General features: G+C 45.0%; 1 protein-coding gene across 1 annotated transcript in view; it reads right to left on the reverse strand.

Annotated features, from left to right (window-relative positions):
• Positions 1-395: 395 nt before the first annotated feature.
• G9a (histone-lysine N-methyltransferase G9a) overlaps positions 396-20344 on the reverse strand; it is a 159225-nt gene continuing 139276 nt past the window's right edge. Inside the window, exons 22-23 of the mRNA XM_075670611.1 lie at positions 8258-8433; positions 396-919 (exon numbers count right to left, since the gene is read on the reverse strand). Coding sequence (XP_075526726.1) covers positions 760-919; positions 8258-8433 — 336 coding nt within the window. The 3' untranslated portion in view covers positions 396-759. The remainder of the gene's footprint in view (positions 920-8257; positions 8434-20344) is intronic.

Genomic DNA, 20344 nt, shown 5'->3' on the forward strand with positions numbered 1-20344 from the left:
CGAAGAATGCAGCTTGCATGCAGCAACACACACAGGCTGCCTGCAGTAGCATTGGCAAGCAGGACATGTGAGATATATCTTGTTAGTGGTGGCCTTTACTAAGTTTGCTTTTACTCATGGCACACTTTCTCTTGTGTATTGACTTTATGAACATGTGAATCTTGCAGATGGCATGTGCAAGATTTGTAGGTTCACTTCATGAACCTGCAAATCGCTCCAGTGGCAATGGGAATGTCACTGGTGCGAAGAAATAGTATGACACAGTATATGTGCACCGGTGTTTTAGGCACCACATCTCAATCAATGCTGTGGCATGGTGCATCATATGAGTCTGATGAAAAATAAGCAATGTTTGTTCCATTCCAATAAAGTATCTGATCACTCACACGAACAGGTGCAGTGGTTAAAACCATGGGCTTGGTACCTTTATTTTTTAATAATGTCAACCCCTGCCCAAGGCAAACATGAGGAACGAACAAGCACAATAAGTCAATTTCTTAATTCACAACTGCTGCTTGTGGTAAAATGACACTGCTACCTTTTGGTGCAAGTTTTAACTAATGTCTAGGAGATATAGGATAAAATAAAGAGACACATACATGCAGCTCTCTATGTACCCTCAGTCCCAACTTGCCAAGGGTGATCACTGTGGTTACCTAATCGCTGCTTGTACAAAATACACACAGGTAAGAAACAAAAAACCACTGATTTACAGGAATAGACCTAAAAAGGCAGTGAACGCCACAGGTGCACTAGAGGCTAGTGGGTCCCACCAGCTTGAGCAGCAGCCTCTTCTCGGCGCCGGTAATTGAGCAGGGTCTCACCAATGCGCTCCTTGGAATACTTGCACTTCGGTGAGCCACACTCACACGTGAACATTTTATATTTAATTATCCAGAACTTTTCTCCATAGTCAAATCTGCAACAGCACAAAGAGGAAAAAATAAAGAAGCCTATTAAGAAAACTTTTGCTCAATAATTCAACAGGTAACAAAGACAGGCATAATACCAAAATGTATGCACTAAATTAGGTTATACTGGAAGATTATTTATTGGAAAATCACCACAGTGACTAAGTCAGAAAATACTTTTACCACCAGAGAAAATCATAATTCAAAAGTAAACTCCCTTGGTCAGCTTCTTTTGTAATGAAATGGTGGAGTTTTCCATTTAAAAGCTGCATAACGGGTTAGAAGAGTCGCTTCTTGAAGTAGAGGGCTCCGGATTAAACATTACCACCTGTCCCCCTCCCCCCCAATGAGCAGCACCAGTGGCATCACTGTGTGATGACAGGGATTTTAAGGTCTCGTGAATAATGATTTGGGTACTATTCAGCAGGAAAAACTCAAAAACGTTGCCAGACTGAAATTTTTCATTTTCAAGTGCAATGAATGCAACTGCTTATTTTTTACAGACAACAATTGATTAGCCTCAGCTAGTTGTTACCACAATCCGCTCCATCATAGTGAGCTGCTACAGGAATTTAAAGTGGCAATAAAACGAAACACTAAGTGAAGTGTGTTGGTGAATTCCATATCTGGGACACCGAAAAGGCCAATCTTAATGGTTGATTAGCTAGAACAAGCACAAAAGTTTAAGAAGGCTGCAAAACCAGCTCAAAGTTCTGACACTACCTCCCCGAAAGATAACGAACTTTGAATGAACCTACACAGAACTGTTTATCAGTCCATCGATAATTAAACGGTACAGAGCATCATGAGAACCTATGACTCAACCTAACAAGTTCTGAGAAATTTCTCTCTACAGAAACAGTCTAAACATGTGAAAGTACTTTGAAATCCATGATGTCCCATTAAGCAGCCAGCACTGAAGTTTGGGCATGAAATTCAGAATAAGAAACTCTGACCTTCATTTTATCAGCTAGGAATCAACTCTTTTTCTGCTAAATAAACAAACACGTAACTTTAAAAGAATGCTTCAATAGTTTAAGCTGATTTATTGTCGCCCTTAAGTGTCCCTTTAAAGACCATATTGCCACTTGTCTTTCAGTTTTCCATAACGTTATGTCACACGAAATCCCTGCTTTCCTTACAAGTGGTCCATATGCTACTTCAGCAGTGTTACAACCCTAGTTAGACCTAATATTTTCTTTAATGTCCCTTCAACCTCGTAACTGTCGATGACGAGTTAACTCGTCACGACAAAGGTTGCACAACCTTGTAATTTTGACACATGAATAAATAAGATACAATATCTTTTGCTACCTGTTTCAACAAGAGAAGTAAAAGTGCTATAAGCATTCCTGGTATATTTTTTTAGAAACAAATGGCAAGTTAAATGTAGGCTTTAAAAAATCCACACTTTTCATTTAAAGGTATCAGTTGGAAGCACCCACAAGTGGAAGCACACAGTTCCCAAATTTCAATCCAGCAGTGAAATACAACACACAGGATGTAGATATGTGCCCTGCCAAAGCCCAGCAGATTTAATCAATCATTATGACTTCGTAATCAAAGCGCATTGATGCAATGATTTTGGCTTGTGTTAAATCAATGGAAAAAGTTTTCCCACAGAACAAAACTGTAGAAAGGTACTTTTAAAACATTTGCTATTAAAGCGAAGGTTCCCGGCCTCCACCTAGATGTCGATATCAACAGCAAGCGTGTACCGATCATGTGAACACCCACTACACATTGCCTGTATCCGTGAGAAAATTAAATAATAATTGTCGCCCACTCGTGCATGCGTGGAAGTGAAGTTCAAAGGAAATTTTTAAAGTCCAAGGTGTCCTTAGGTATCGCCTAAGAGATGCGAAAGCAAAAACCTTGTAAAACCTACTGTAATTCACCTTAATTGACCTCAATCAACCCTAATCCACCTTAATCCCCCCTAATCAACCTTAATTCTCCTTCATTCATCCTAATCCTCCTTAATATGTCTTAATCTTTGTTCATGCATTTGAATCCTCCTTTACAGACCCTAATCCATCCTAATCCTCCTTAACACACCTTAATTCGCCCTAATCAACCTTAATCCTCCATAATCCACCTTATTCAATCACTAATGAATCATTAACTTGGCTAGTCATTAATCTCTCATACATGGCTGGTCATGCTTTGGGTCGCTTCTGGCCTTCATGGTTCACGTGATATTTTTTTGTTCACAACACGACCTTGAAACATATCTAAAGGCTTTCGCCTTAAAACTTAAACGCAATGTGCACTAGCTAGCGCTCATCGCCTGCAATGCGACGGGTATACTTGCCACTAATTTTTTTTCAAGGCCTGCATTCATTGTAAGACTGACGCACACATCGACCTAAGCTGAAAACAACAGCTCCTCTGCAAGCCACTATTTCAATATTCAGTAAAACAGGCAACGGATCCTAACAATCGCGAATAGTGTGATCGAGAGGCTGTACCTTCGCCCATAAATGTTCACAGCGGAAAGCAGAATCTACAGTGCTACATTTCCGACTGAATAACAACAGTTGGCAACGTGCGAGGTGATGGAGTCCCAGCAGAATATTAAGCATACTGAGGACAACCCCATTTTTAGGCAACATACAAAGTGCGGCAGCAAAAACGCTAGTGAGCAGGCCGGAAGAATTTAAAATATGCAGCATTAGGGGATACTTTGATATGAGCAATAAAAGACACCTCACCTCACAAACAACACTGTTCTTTGTCAGAACAAAGTTCTTTCGGCCAATGTTATGAAGCCACTGTTTCCTGTGCAAACAGTGACGCTTCCCTTGTGGTATCATAAAAAGTTCATAACCATCTTCTTCAGGCTTCTTGCTGCAGCTATATGCACAACAGCATGGCATAGCGCTAGCACAGAGAGCAGGAAACATCGCGTACAATGTTCGCTATGCCGAGCTAAAGCACCGAGCCAGCCGAGCTGAGGAGAAAAATGATGCGCACGAAAAAAAAAAAAAAAAGCAAAATGCAAGATCTGCACGTTTCCAAAGGCAATGGCAGCAAGACCAATCAACGTGCAGAAAAACGGGTGCAAGATCGCTTCCTGCGGGGGGGTGGGGGAGGTGATGGGGGGTAAAAGGCGAGGAATTCAAAGAGTGGTGATACTTTGAACTTATGAAGGGGCTTTAGCCCGATGGAGACAGCAGTGCCGCGGTGTAGGCCCTGCAGCCGCTCCTGCGCCTGAAACCCTGGGACACGTATTTTCGACCGCGGCTGTACTTCACCAGTTTGTCTAGAGCAACGCCTCCTCTAGAAGCGTTTAGAGTCATGCACCTCTTCCAGGACTGATCGCTCTCAACATAGCTGAGGAACTATAAGATTACGCACCCAAGCATATCTGTTTGCATTTTTGCAGATTGTTTTTATCACCTCTGCAGAGAAGAAGAGTAGAAAGAAATCCCAAATCCCACGCTGTTGTAAACTGTCTCGCACTGATCCATAGTGCTGGGCCGAGATATGCTACGGGTGGCCTTTTTAGCGTGAACGGAAGTTTCTTTGCTGCCGATGGCAGAACATCATAACCAAGCGAAGTAGGTGCCCTGAAGATAATCAGCAGAGCTCTCAGGTCGTGCAAAAAGATCAGTAGATAAGCACGAACAAGGAAAGAAACTGCTCAAGGCAGTAAAGGAAACTCGCCGGCGAACAGCTGCGGATGTCCCATGCTGGCTTAAAACACCGTCGCTGTCAGAGCTTGAATCTGCTTTGCTGTTATCTTCAGCATTATAACTCGATTCCTCATCACTATATTGAAGAGCAGGTGTAGCATAGTTTCGAGCACGACGCTTTTCTTGTGACCCAGCTGTGCAAAAATCAGATAAGACACTAAAATTTGCAATAGTTCTAACTTTGCTGTTATAGTTATCATCATTTATTGCTTCTTTGAGCCACTGCCAACTCCCAGCCTACCTATCATTAACTGTCATGCATGCTGGACTGATAAGCAATTCCTCCAAAATGAATTTCATTCATTTGGTGCAAAAAATTATGCTCATCCAAAGCACATGTTTGAATCTTATGTGAAACGGTAACCTAAATGCTATGCTTACAATTGTGTTTATTTTCATTCTATGCAAAGTGTATTCTCATGCAATGTTAGTTTATGCAGTACGTAAGCAAAAACTTTATTCTCGTGGGATGTTTCCATTTATGTCGATGCATACACCGAATCAGATGGGTGCACACTGTGGCACATCAATGCAGTGATGTCTCAAGAGTGAAGGCAATGTATGATGCCTGTTGAGAAAAAAACTGTGATTAAAATTGTATGGAGAGAGAAGTACAACACATATCTAAATACATTTTAGAATTCTATACCCCTTATGTGACAGTGGCAGATACCATTCTGGAGGTCTAAAGGAATGTCCGAGAATGGGAACGCACTCAAAGGTACATACCCAATGAACTAAGTATGGGGCGTCTTAAATATTTAAAAATAAAATCAAAGAAGCCGTTGAATATCACATGCTATTCCGTTAAGTACCCGGATCTGCTGCGTTGGCTTGATCTCTGTGCCGTCGATGGTGATAATTATGTTCGGCGGTGGCTCTTTCTTTGGTCTTCCAGGCTGTACCATGAGCAGCTCCGATTTCTGTAGAGCGCAGCTCAGGCCGCAGGTCGTGGCAAACTCGTGGACGGTCGTTGCCGCTCTCTGCAGAGCTTCCTCCGCCCAGGCATCGGACCCCGCGCGGTTCGCCCACACCGTTATATCGTCGGCATAGAATGCGTGGTCCACGCCTTCGATCTGATTGAGTAGTTCGGGCAGGGGCAAGAGGGCCAGGTTGAAAAGCAGAGGCGACAGGGCCGACCCCTGTGGGGTACTTCTGTCTCCAAGCTCCACAGGCTCGGACTGTTCCTTTCCTATCCGGATAGCCACCGTTGTATTGGTTAAAAATTTTTAATATAGCCGTAGGTCTTGCGGCCACACCCCATCTTGCGCAGGTTCTCAAGCACGCTGGCGTGGGAAACGTTGTCGAAGGCCCCCTTGAGGTCCAAAGCCAGTATACCCCGAGGCACGTGCCTCGTTGCTCTCGTAATCACTAGTTCGTGTAATTGGATCAGGACGTCTTGGGTGCTCAGGTGCTGGCGGAATCCATACATGGCCGCCAGCATCTGACACGTCTCATCCAGGTGTGCTTGAAGTGTTCTGAGAACCATGCGACGGCAAGGCGCACACAGCCGTCAACAAAATCAAGACCACATCAGAGCAGGTCATGAGCATGATCTGAAGAGTCACCAACCGGAACATAGGAATCAAAGAAGAAGATGCACTGCGCCTGGTGCAGGCATTCGTTGTGTCACGCGTAACGTACTCCGCCCCGTACCTCCAGCTTACGAAGGTTAACCGCGAGACACTGAACACGACGATAAGGAAAGCAGTGAAACTTGCTATGGGCACCCCAGCCTACTCGTCAATGCAGAAGCTGCTGGACATGGGTGCCCACAACACGGTGGAAGAGTTGGTGGAAGCACACCTATCCCACCAGAGAGTAAGGCTGAGCCGGGCAGAGCACGGCCGGGCCGTCCTACGCAAGATAGGATGGCAAATTGAACAACCGACAACGGAGCCGCTCCCCACAACGTGGAGAGACATTATTAAGACCAAGCCCCTCCCCCGGAACATGCAGCCGGAGAGGAATGACAAGAGATGCTCTGTGCGGGCCAAGGCACTGGCTCGACAGCTGTAAGAGGACCCCGAGGTTTTCTACGCGGACACCTCGCTTCCCAAGCACAGCACCGGAGCAACGGCGGTCGTCACCACCATCGATAAACTGGTCACAGGCGCGTCAATACAGATGACGAATACAGCCGAAGAAGAAGAAGTGGCCGTGGCCCTCGCACTCGCACAACTGGGAGTGAGGACCGTGGTCACAGACTCCAAGATCGACTATGCAAGCTACTGCAAGGGTGACATCTCTCCCGCGGCACTAGCGATCCTCGCAAAACACAAATCATCGGGACAGGCTGTTGAGTTCGTGTGGGTGTCCCGGCTCACTCGCAAGTGGAAGGCAACGCACTCGCCGACTACTATGCCCGAGAACTGTCAATCCGGGCTGAGAACGAGCCAGAGCTACCGCAACCCGTGACAAATTACAAAGACATCACTCAAATGTACAGAGGCGGCAGATGTAGGCTTCCCCGTCCGCATCCACAAATCAGCCGAAGGCAGCAAACGATGGTGCGACGCGCGCAAGCGGGGTCGCTAGTGCATCCCATGCTCTTGCACAAGATGTTCCAAGCAGAGCATGACACTTCATGCCCGTTTTGCAGACGATCGGAAGGCACTCTAGCACACATCCTTGCAGAGTGCACTAAGCTCAAGCACCCCCCACCATCCCTACCCCCTCCCCCCCAAGCGATGGGAGACCTTGTTGTCCAGCCCCGACCTACCGACCCAGCTCACGCTGGCGACTAGGGGCCAGGAACTGCTGGACGCATATGGGGCCTGAGAAGAAGGTGCCACCCCATCTGGTGCCAGCGCTCACCAACCTTTAATAAGGGCTCAGTAAAAGTTTATTCTCTCTCTCTCTATTCCGTTAAGTATGAGCCCACAACATAAAGGGTGTTTCATGTAATTTGAACCCACATTTTTTAAATAGCTATGCACCCTAGGCAACTGAGGCAACCGGCATACTGTTCATAGCTGTCATGAGCTAGATTATTCATTTAAGTGTGATTCCTTAGCTAATTAGCCAAGTATAATTATGAAAATGTTTAAATATTCGTTTCATGGCCCAACATTAATGGTAAAAGTTGTAGAGCATGCTCAGAAAACCCAATCAACATTTTCTTTCCATGAGGTTATATATTATGTGGTTCTTTTTTCCGGGGCTTTCATTTTCTTGTCTTTTCTCACGCAAGAGTGTCCCCAATTTGCTATTATGAAACTGCAATTTTCTAATATAGAGTTTAATTTATTCTAGCTCTAACGTCCTTTTATTTATTTCAGCAAACGTACAGCAAGAACATTTAAAAACCATGCACATGAAATCAGAGCTATCAAAACCAAAGGCCAGCCAATGCTTCAACACTGAGAATATACAGAACCAAGGTCAGTGAGTGCTTCAACACTGAGAATATATGAGTCACTTTCATGCAAGAAGCGTCCCAGCTGTAACGAAAGTAACAGCTGTAACAACGAAAGTAATACAGGCAGTCCTCACAAATGGAATAAAAGTCTTCGCAAACTCAATCATGCAAAAGGAAACAGACATATCACAAGGACATGACAGGTTTTCTTCACCCCATGGTGCTGGTGAATCAATGTAACACTGTACAAGGCTGCCTAAAGCCACAAGAAACACCCTTACACTTACCCCAGTTCTTCATTGCGAGCAATGGGCCGTGAACTGAAGAAGGCCATTCGAGGAAACCGCAGGTCCTGGTGGTCCACAAAAACTCGTACAGGTACAAGGTTTGGCTCACACAGGTGGTTCACAAACCGGCTCACATTGCCATAATGCCGGGCATCCAGACAGTATGTTTCTCCATCCTGCATACCATGCCAGCGCAGCCATCTAACACTTCTATAGACACTGTGACCAAAAATTATAAATATCATGACTCTTGTAATCTTGATTTAATGGTCTAACAAAGGTCGAAGCAAATACGCTAGCTTACATTCTAGCTTTAACAACAGAAAGTATCACACCATAAGGACACTTCAAGAAAGAGGCGGTAAATGAGAGCACAGTAAAAAATTAAATACTATGACAGAAACAGCATATGCCTTTTGCACAATGATGCCAACAAAATAAATTATTGAAAAAAATATACTTGATAATTTAGCCTTTAGGGCAACTACCTTGTTCCCACACGTACTGTTGTGATCAAGATGAGCCGCAGCCTATGAGCAGTGGCTGCAGCTACGCTCTCGAGAAGAGAAGTGGAGGGTTTCGCCATTCCAGCAATGCACATACACCCATGCTTTCAGCTGTCTGCTTTCTTCACGGAGCAATAATACAGTGGCCTGCAGAGTAGTCTGGAAGTCCATAGCCCTTAGCACAGTGTGCTTCGTCATGGTGCACACTGCCCTAGCTTTACAACTATTCTTTTTTTCCTTTTTTTCTTTCAATCCATAAGGGAGCGATAGCTGCTCAGTGGGCCAGTGTATATCGCTCCACAAAGTAAGCAGATGTACATCGATCCACGAAGTAAGCAGATGACAGAAAGCAGGGGAGTATGCGCAATGCTCAAATGGCGCCACCCTCTCCATTTCTTTTTCTCGAGGGCGTCGCTGCAGCCACAGCTCGTGTGTTGCAGCTCATACTGAATGCGATAGTACCTCTGGTGACAAGTACGTTTTAACAATTCATTCAGTTTAAATTTGTGACGGTGTTCCTATACAGGCAAACCTCACTATAATGCGACAGGGATCGCATTCTCGGACGATCACTTACGGAGATAGCTTCATTTTTGTGAGATTTCGCGAGACATGGCAATGAAAATGTTGAAATAGACAGCAAACAGCACTTTTGGCACTGTGGGAAGACAGCAAGTTTGGCATAGTGCCAGAAATTCTGTCAGCTGTTGTATACTCAGATGCGTTGTGCTGTGCTGCATGCCGTGAAATCTCACGAAAGTGAAACTATCTGCGAAAGTGACTGCCCGAGAATATCGCCCCAGGATAGAGCAGAATAATGGATATAACAAACACAATTAAATTCCCCTTCAAGGCCCCATAGCAATACATGCACCTGCCACCTCATTTTGACGAAGCAAAACTTCCCTACCAACACATATGACAAACATTTTCCCTAAAGCAAAACATAAATGGCCATTCCAACTCGTATATTCACTTTGAAAAGTGTTGAGTGCTACCATGAGTGGCATTTTAAACGTCCCAAGTGTGAAGTTCAATGTGCAACATTCAGATATGGATTCTGTGACAACGATATGCAGCAATTACACAAGGTCTGAGTGCATTACCGGCATTGCAGAACATGATTGTTTTGGCCACATGCAAGCTTTTATCAATTTTAACCTTTTAGCATTCAGACAAATTAGCGGGCATTCAGCCCTGGCAACTTGTCAGCAAGTCAGCCACAAATCACCATGCTACCTCAGTTAAAACACCACTAGCTAGTCTGCAACGACTACCCAATCTCAGGTTTGATTACTGTTAGCAGGCAGTGCTGGTGATGCATCATGACGATAGCTACAATATATCTGGCTTACAAAATGTGAACATAGCACCTTCACTTTTTAGCAACTTTGTTGCTAACTATGGTGAGCCAGAAATAAAAAAGTTGAGGTTTGGTTCATTTGATGCTTAGCACGCATGATAAAAATGGTTAGGCTCAGTGGCCAAACCAAATGGCTGTTGAGCACACAAGCCATGTCCAAAATAATCCAAAGAAATGTTGCATGTCAGCTAAAATTTAGGTTGCCTTCATAACATTGGCCATAGACACACAAGGGCGCTATTCAGGCCAAATAATTGAGAATTGAGTACAAAAAGCAGAGAAATAACTCGGTGGGTGCTTTATTACCACAAGCAAAGCAGCCCAGCGGTCAGGTGGGTCATAGTAATGGCACCTCTGGCAACCAATTTTAAATTCTAGCAACCGTAGTAAAGCATCTGTGGTCAAGGTCGCATGTGGCTACAACAAAGAAATAGTAATAACAAAGCAATCACAGTGCCTCTTCAACTTCGTTTTAATCAAGTTTAACTACACTAGAGCTCAAATTAAATAGCAACACATGTTAGTCTGCTATAAAGAAGTTCAAGGAGGAGTGGCAATTACTTTGTTATATCCATTACTTTATTGTAATGGTTGCCTGGCTTCGCAGCTGACATTGGCCACCAGGAAAGGGGGAAATGTTATCAGTAACCACCGGGTAAGCCAGTGAAAAAACCTGCTGTACACCACTGAATTGCAAAATATTTTCTGCCTCATCTTCATCAACGAGATGACTGCATTCTCTAGTATAGCTGTCAATGCTAATAGAGTTTTGCCGTCATATGCACACAAGTATAGTGGCATAATGGATCATAAAAACATTTAGTGAGCATGCCGTTGAAGTGTACAAGCCTCTGATTTTGTACCCTTGTCAGACTATGCAATTAGATACTTCTAAACAAAAAAGCATATCTTTAAGATGGCGATGGCCGGTGCATGAACTACGAGGCTTGGAACATTGACTCCATTCAAGTACAGCAACGAGTGTTGCATGAAATTGGAAGCTTCCAGTGCTTTGTAGGCATATATACAAAACACATAAGCCAAGCAATGGCCTAGAATAGTATGAGCAGAGGTTGTATTTTGTAACAATTCATTTTATTTTCTATTCTTATCTGCTGCACCGAGTGCCCAATCTTGGCAATAATTGCGGCACAACTTCGTCTGAGGCAATGACAAAAGAAAGGAAAAGAATTGTAAAATGAAATGGATTGTTATAAAATACAGCCCCACTGCAATGAAGACCTCTTGACTTCGCATATGTGGCAGTTCATTGCAGCCATAGTTAGACGGTGCAACATTCACCGAAGCATCCTTTCTCCATGTGCTGCAAACCACAAGCTCTACCAACCAAGGCACCCCAACCTCTGTGCACAGAGGACAGGAAAGTGCAGGAATCAGCAGCGTTAGTAGAGTGCATTGCCAGGTAGCCAAGAGCTTGCAGCAATTCTGAACAGCTGAATCAGATGAGTTACAAGTTGCAAACTGCCACATTTTGGACCAATTGGCGTAGAACGATCAGTAAACCTTCATTCTGAACTAAGAAGGTTTGTCATATTTATTTAAAATACATTTTTTGCTTAGCCAAAATGAGATTTTAAATGCCTACATTTCTATGGGAATTTAAAGGGGCCCTGGAAGAAGAAAGAAGTGTGGAACAAATGTCCTTGTTCTGTGGTTCTTTGAAGTTGTGCGCCTTCTAGCTATCAGGAGCTTCACCCAAGACGTCGTCCTCCAGGATGGGGCACGGAGAACCTCCGCACCCTCCTGACAAGGCGAGTCCTAAGGCGGCAGCCCTGCCCTTGCGAAACCGCAATATCACGAATTATAAGCTTCCCGATTTATCTGACAGCTCAACAGCAACAGAGATGGACTCGGACAGTGATTACACGCTAGTCCAATCATGCCACTTGAAGCACAAGCTTCGCAGGTCATTAACAGGCAGCGATTCCACTCGTAAAAGCAGATGAGGCAAACGGGTCTTCTCCGTTGGCTACACACCAAATACAGCAATTGCTGAACAGGCAATCAATGACCGAATATCTCAATCGAATGGCTTCAGGACATATCAGAGAGATCTGTATTAATGCTCGAAGAACATTCTGATGGTGGACGTGAGTTCTCAAGCAGTATTGGAGGCTTTGAAGGCTATTCAAGCGGTTGGCAACATTCCAGTTCACTCATTCCTAGCATACAAGAAGGACACCTGCACTGGTGTTGTATCAGACGTGGACACTGACATCAAGGATGAAGACCTGCAATCTCTACTATCATCACACTGCAAATCCTTGACATTCACCAATTCGGCTGCTCCCAGTGCATAAAGTTAGTCTTCGAGTCAGACTCATTGCCGGCATCAATCAAAATAGGGTATGTGAGGCACTCAGTGTGACCATATGTACTACAACCATTAGAGTGTCACAAGTGTATTAAACTGGGTCACATGAGTGCTGTGTGTAGGAATCCTGCATTGTGCCGAAGATGTGGTGGTAATCATCAGATAGAATCCTGTGAAGCTGAAGCTATGAAACGTGCAAACTGCACTGAAGCCCATGAAGTGACATCCAAGGACTGCCCCAAAGTGGCAGAGGAGAGACAAATTCTGAGAAAAGTGGTCACAGAGAACTCCATGCACAAGGAGGCTGCCGATTCCTTCTGCAAGAAAAGGCGCTGGTTGAGACAGCGGCGTCACTGGTCCCAGAATGAGTCCCGGTTGAAAGAGGCACTTCCTTTGCATTTTTGGCTGCAAAACATACCACAGAGAGGACAAGGGCCACACACACAAGGTACGCTTTCCCCAGTAACTCCGCGCCCGTCAAGGAACGAAGCATCCTCCAACATGCATCTAACCTGGCTCTGGCTGCTGAGTGGCCTTCGCTACCCCAAAGGGCTTCAGGTGGAAATATTTCTTCGGTGTTACCCAAGAGCCAAGAGGGTAATGAAAGGCTTGGAAATGAAAAGGTGATAGGCATGCTTAAACAGCCAGTAAACACAATGCGAATATTGTTCTAACACTATGCGAATATTGTTCTCCAGATTGGCAACGCCAACTGCAATATCTATTGTGAAGGTGTTAGATACCATGGAGCTGCTATTAGTGGATCTAAAGTAAGGGTGGCAATCATGGCTCTCACGATAAAACACTGGACATTGCAACAGAAGATGCATCATTCTGTTATAATGCAATGGTCTGAGTGGCCGCTTCTCTGACTTTAGACAACAAGTTTTCAAATACCACTTCCCAGTGATCATGATATGCAAGTAAAATCTCACGTCGCCATTTCACCTTTCCGGATACATTGAGCTATGGTCACATGAAGATGGACATAAGAGCAAAGTGTTAAGGTGTATACACAATGGCATGATGTTTGTTAGGCATACGGTCTCTCCACATGACAGCACTGAGTATGTGTGTGTGACATTAAAACTTAAGCTACAGATGTTTTCGATTGACGCCTGCATACCTCCTAGACAAAGACTTGACCTCTCCTACCTATCGACTGTGTTGCAAGGTTCTCCAGGCCCTCATGTTGTTACTGGAGACTTCAGTGCTCACCATCCTTACTGGGGAAGTGTCGCAATGAACTGACGTGCCAGGAACACAGTTTTATCAGGTATGAGCCTGTCCTGTGTGTGTATGCTGGAAGTGCTCAGGCAAAGATGCTGAGAACATGCCTAGGGATTGCATGTTGCACCTCAATTTATGGTACAATCGAGGAAGCTCGCGTCACCCCTATACCTCTCTTTCAGCGAGGAGAAACCTCTGCGATTATTCCTGCGGCTGCTAAGTCATCACCGACGCCAACCCTTATCGACACTTCCCGGCATATGGCCGGACTCCACTTTCTTGAGAGCCATTAAATGCCAAGAATCTGCCATACTATCATACTTTGCCCCTGCTGATCTTCCACGTATGCCCCCATGGGTAATGTCCAAAATATGGGCACGTCTCTCAATTCCCAGAATATCTAAAAAATCGCAAATACCTACCGTGGGCCTCAGACATTTAACACTTGAATATATGTTAAAAGAATATGCCTCATCAGTGAACGTATATAAAGATGGAGCGGTCTCGTTGTACGCATCAGGTGCAGCTTTCGTCATGCCTGCGCATCAAGTCATTCGACGCTTTCACTTTCGAAACACGACAACACCAACATCCGCGGAACTAGTGGCAGTCAGAAAGGCAGTGCACTATATCTTGCAACAGCCTCTTCAAGTATGGAAGTCCTCAGTGACGCGAAATCAGCTCTGCAAATACTTAGAGTCATAATGAAAGAAAGCTCTTGCAGAGTATTGGCTCCTCAGACTGCCGAGCTATGTACTCTAGCAGAAGCGAATGGCCACCACATTACATTTCAGTGGTTTCCCAGTCACTGTGGCGTACACAGCAACGAACTGGCCAATACCAAAGCGAAGAAGGTACTCTAAGAACCAGAACCACTGCTTGCAATTCCTTTTTCAAGAGCAGACATCAACTGCCTTCTCTCAAGTGCCATCCGAATAGGGACAGAAAAGCATTGGGACAATCCGGATAGTCGCTACAGATGACTCCGAAGATTGGACCCTACCATGAAATTTAGGCTACCCCCCAAAATGCAATGCAGCTGTTCCAGTCTCCTGCACAGACCGCTTGGAGGTGGTGTTTATACACTGGTACATGCTCCTCGTGCGATTTACCATGTCTCCACACTGTGAGCTGTGCAATGTGAATGAGACTATAAGTCATGTGTTGTGTGTGACTGCCCTCAGTATGTGGAAGAGCATCAAAAGTTGAACAATGCCCTTACGTGCCTCGGCAGCCCACCGATGTCAGAGGACATTATTTTAGGCCCTTGGACAGACATTAAATTGAGTTTAAGGCTATCCAGACCTTACTAGATTTTTTAAAAAGCACGGGCCTCGACTGTAGGCCTTAACTAGTCCAAATTGCTTACTATATGCTTTAAATCTTTCCTCATCATCATCACCCATCATGCGCCTTTTCCCTTTCTTTCCCTCTTCCCCTTCCCCCAACGCAGAGTAACTGGCTAAAGGAATGTACCTTAGGCCGATCTCTCTGCATTTTAATGTATCATTAAAGCTTTCTCTCTAAAGGCGTCCTGAACCACTTTTTACCGAAGTTGAGAAATGCATTTGAAGTTAGACTATTTCAGAAATACTTTGCCGCAAAAAGTTCTTCAGTGCGTTCGGCGGAAGCAGAGTACACCATTCACTGTGCTTCCTCTCCTTTTTCAATAATTTGCCCTGTGAATGCTACAGCAGAGTAGGGTGCACCCACAATGCTCTGCCTACTGAACATCATTGTGGCGTGCAGTTCAAATTTGATATTGGATGTTCACGTAGACACCACTATTTCAGATTTCGGCACCTACGACACACCAAACGCAACTGTCCTTAGTGAGCTGCAGTCCGCTCAGCCAGTGGACTTGTCACGGCAACCCACGACGGCCGCGGTATATACGCTACGTAGCAGACCACAGCTACATGCAATCACAGCATCTGCTTTGTGCACGACAGATCTAGAGTGAGCTCTCATGCTCATATGCTCCTGTCTGGCTGCGCTATGTGGTGCGGATTGGCTTTGTACTGCACCAGTTTGAGTGGATAGTAGCCACTTCCAACTCGCGCATTTTGAAGCTTATTACAAAGCGTTCTGCCTAGGCGTGTAACCAGGAGCGGCCAGGAGTGAACGCATGTTGGCAGGTGTTTGTGTGGCCTGACTTTTCACGTGGTTTCGTGAAGTTTCGTGTGGTTTGAGGCTTAAGTGTTCAAAACTAGTCGAAATTAGCGAGACCAGACAGCTACAACAAGGATAAGCAGGGTGGCCAAAGTTTAATTCCTACGCGGGCGGCCGCAGCTGAGTGTGAGCAGATGATAGCCGACTTCTTCCAGAAGTATGTAATTATTATCAAAATTCGAAAGGTGATTTTCACTTGCTTCAGCCTGTTTATTAAACCGTGTCAATAAATATACACAGTAACGGTATGAAGAAGCACACTAATCCAAACACCCTTCTTGACTGACGTCAGGTAATGGGCAATAGCAGCTGCATATGGGAATCCGTTATATTATGAAATAAGGCATCCAGAAAAGAGTGAGGAGCAGGATTCTATTGAAAAGACAGCGTTTGAGAGAAAGGCGACTTCGTGCTCCGCTTGCAAGATCCACGCGCCATGCATGACTGCAAAGTTTGGCTGAGATGTTCATAGCAGTGTATGCTATCCCCTGACTGCTTGTTTGCACCAAGCCCGAGAGGTAGTTCAGGGCCCCTTTAAAGGAGAATTACAATTACATTGCTATACCCATTAGCTCATACCAGTGGAACCTTGTTAATACGTACCTGGTTGGAACACGTCATAACTACGTACGAAACACTACACATACTAACGGGCAATTATAAAAAATTGTGGCTCCTTACATGCACCACCCTCAACAAAGGAAGAAATGCGACACCACAGTAAATGTTATTTAAAGTACGCACTTAAAGTGAACTTTTCTTTTTCTCTCTCCTTCTCTCCGAAAGTGGTGCAATAAGCACAGGCAACATTCAGAAAATTTGTTAGGGGACCATAGCAGTGGTATGGACAATGTACTGACTCATGGAGCTTTCCCCAATGCGTGTGTGTCTACGTGTTTATACAATGATCAACTGAGTGAGAACAGACGGCGCTTCTTTGCATGCGGTATCCGCTGCCGCATGGTGCCGATCACAGCATGCTAATAATTGTGTGCAGCATGTCCCCTACTAGGCGCATGCTGCCCCCTTTTCCCAGTACACTTGTATGCATTTGTGAGAGCATCTGTCTGTCTGTGCCTGTGCCTCTCCTGGTTGTGCAGGCGATGCACGATTGCAGTGCATAGTTTGCTGAGCCAATGTGACGACTTCAGGTTGCAAGTGACAAATATCGGCACCTCGTCTGGGTTATTAAAAGTGTGCAGTAGGCTTCCAACGACACTAAGCCAAAGCGCTGCCAACCAGAGAAGTGAAGATGTTTATCGCAATAGAGTTAGTGGCAACAGGCCATACAGGTGTACCGATCGGTGGCTGCCGCCACGTGTCCCGAGCATTTCCAATGCTTATCCGTAGAGGCATCACTGCACCTGCACTGAAGCTGTAATGATTGGTATACCAGTCTCTGCACATTCTGGAACAGCGCAAGATATTTTGCGGCACAGCGCAGCGTCAGGCATACTGCGAGTCAAGACAGCGCAGTCAGCTTCTACAGGTGACCATGGTACACACTAACTAGTAGGCATATGACAAGCCACTACAGTTTAAGCGGTCAGCCAACACAATCTTTATGGAGACAGGGTTAAGGATTTGTCACAACTACTTTTAATGCGTTCACAATCTTAGGATGCTTCACACATTTTCCGGAGGCTATCTATGTTCCTATCTATGTATCCATCTATGTGTGTTTGTATCTAACCATTTTCCCACTGACCTGGTCACTAGGCAGTCAATGGCGGAATGAGTAGTACATTGGGCAGCTGTGACGAGGTAACAGGGTTCGAAACCAACCATCGAAACAACTTCAGTCACTGAGTAGGTGGCAGTGTGTACATACGTGCAACTCTTCGACGAACCTCTTTCCTGCCGACATGAGTCCCTGTTGACACAGGACTGGGTAGGTACCGCAGTTCTAACAAACTCTTTGACACTGATTGGAGCACTGTGTATGTGCCACTGGGTCTCTGCTGTTCTTCAATGAACCCCTTTGATGGCACTTTGGGTATGTAGGCATGTGCCACTGGGAATTTGCCGCTCTACAATAACGAAAAAGATCCCCTAAATTTCTCCGATTCTGAGCGGAATCGAACTGACATCACAAGGGTTCCTCAAAGACAGCAGCAATCTGACGCTTTAACAGGCTGCGCCACAAATGCACTGGTTATGTGCTGCTTTTCAGTGAACATCTTTCACGCTTATGCTTTAGCAAGCTGCGCCATGAATGCACTTCAATGAACCTCTTGCCAACTGGGATCACTGAGTATGCACCACTGGCTGTGCAGCAAGTGAGGGCACAATTAATTCTCAGCGTTCACAGGTATGGCGCACCACGCTTCTCGGAGGCCACGCGTGGACTTCTTAGCAGTGTCACTAAATGATGCCTCATGTCCAGAAAGAAGTGCGAGAGAGGAGATAAGTTGCCACATACACCTTCCTCAGTGTTCACACTCACTCGCATGCCATGCATTTCGGAGGCCACTTGAGGCTCCATGGCAGCAGCACTGGATAACATTGAGCGTTCTTAGGGATGTGTGAAACAGGAGTCTTGCTGCAGTACACGCCTCATGCAAAACTCATTTCGATAGTGGTAATACATTATGTTGCTATATTGATTCATTGCTAATACATTACCGTCAACAGTCATCGTGAGATGGTCTGCCACAATTATTTACGTATTAGTGTGTTTTGAGTGGGTACATTTTAATGAGGTTTTACTGTATAACCCATTTCTTTATCAGGGTGTCTACCAAGTTGACATTTCCAAATTCCCTGAGTTTTCCAGGTCTTCCCTTAGTGCCATTGCAAAATTCCCTGGGTGACACAGAACTATGTTTTATGTCAAAATGGGCTGAAACCATGTCACCCAATGCTGCCACTCTCTAGTAAGCATGTGAAAAAATAAAAAAAAAACAATCCAATTTGAATACTAAGGAGTAGTGTTTATTTTATTCAAAAGAGAATAGAAGGGAGGTGTTAGTAAAATGCACAGCAAATAAAATGTCTTCAAAAAAAATTGCAAATCGAGTCGGACATTCTCATGAAGGAATAAAAATGGAATACATACAGAAGAAAATATTTTCGTATATGAGCTATTTCTATCAACTGATAGCAAGCTCAGTGGTATGAGGCCTGAACTTTGTCACAATTGAGATTCTCTCTCAAGAGCTCGTAAGTCAACCTCAGCTGTCCTTAATACCCTCAGCCCACGCATGATGCCTCTGTTGTGTTTCACTGCTTTAAAGAGTTTATATTGGTTTGGATGAGGGACACCTGCATCTCGGAATCAGCGAACACCTAATTTTTGGAGCTCTTTCAAAACGGCGGTTCATTCATTAATGCATAGGTCCTTTCTGTTCTCGTCTTCCTTCCGTCACTCATTCGCCCCACAGACCATTCGAAGCATCTTCTTGGTCAGTCGTACAATCGAAGTCTGATTTTTTGTACTGTCTAGGGGCTGTGAAAACGTCCGAAAAATCGGCCAGTAGGAAAAAATGAATGCATGTCTTTAACTGCCCTCAAGGGCTCAAACCGCCACAGGCACATTCAAAAATGCTCTGAAGGCCTGTCGGTGCTTGTACTGTGACAGGAGATACCGGGTGCACGTGTGTATAATTAAGGAATACATACTGTGTCCCGTGGCAATAGCCCCTTCCCACACTTGTTAGGCTTCACTGCAATACTTTTGCATATGCTTCACCAAGTAACATTTCGGTACACAGGCGAAGCTGACTTTCGAGAACCGGCATTATGCAACGCACCGTGCTTTCCGAGCTTCAAAGCCAATCACGAGGACCACAAAAGGCGAAATTGGTGCCATTACTGACAGCGGCGAATTCTTCCAATGAAAAACATGGTGCCAAACGGCAAGAAGCTTAATAGCGAACGTCGATGCAGCTAGGCCCAGCGTTTGCCGCGGTGGTGGCTACGGCTGCCAGTGGATCTGCGTGAAAGAGCGCCGGTTCGAGGCGTCCAGGTAATCAAAACGGTAGCGGTAGTGGCTTTGATTAATGTCGTTTCAGACCTGCGGTCACGGCAAAAAGTCCAGAAAATCGGACGGCGAAGGGCCTTGCGCCCGAAATTTCAGACGTTCTGATACACTGACTCTATGGGGTATGTGATGGTGCCGCGAAGCCGTCTGAATTATCAGGCATCTGGAAAGTCGGTCACTGACTGCACACTGGCAACTCCTCCAGCCGATGACAGAGTGTCAAAGACGATTCGTTACAATTCCTGCCTGTTACTCGAGCCAGCATTACCGCGACTTTCGTTCCCCTTAAATAATTTGCAGCAAATTTTTGGATAGAAGCACAAATTCCTGGAGTGTTTCCCAAGTTTTTCTTGAGTTCTTCCAGAATGCTCAAAATCCTTGAGATTTCCGTCTTCCTGTTTGGTAGACACCCTGTTTATTATGAGGTTTAATTGAACAACACAATTCCCCAACCAATACAGTAAGCAACATAATTTTAAGAATGTATACACTCACACTT

This window comes from Dermacentor variabilis, chromosome 1 (assembly GCF_050947875.1).
Source record: "Dermacentor variabilis isolate Ectoservices chromosome 1, ASM5094787v1, whole genome shotgun sequence".
Taxonomy (NCBI): Eukaryota; Metazoa; Arthropoda; class Arachnida; order Ixodida; family Ixodidae; genus Dermacentor; species Dermacentor variabilis.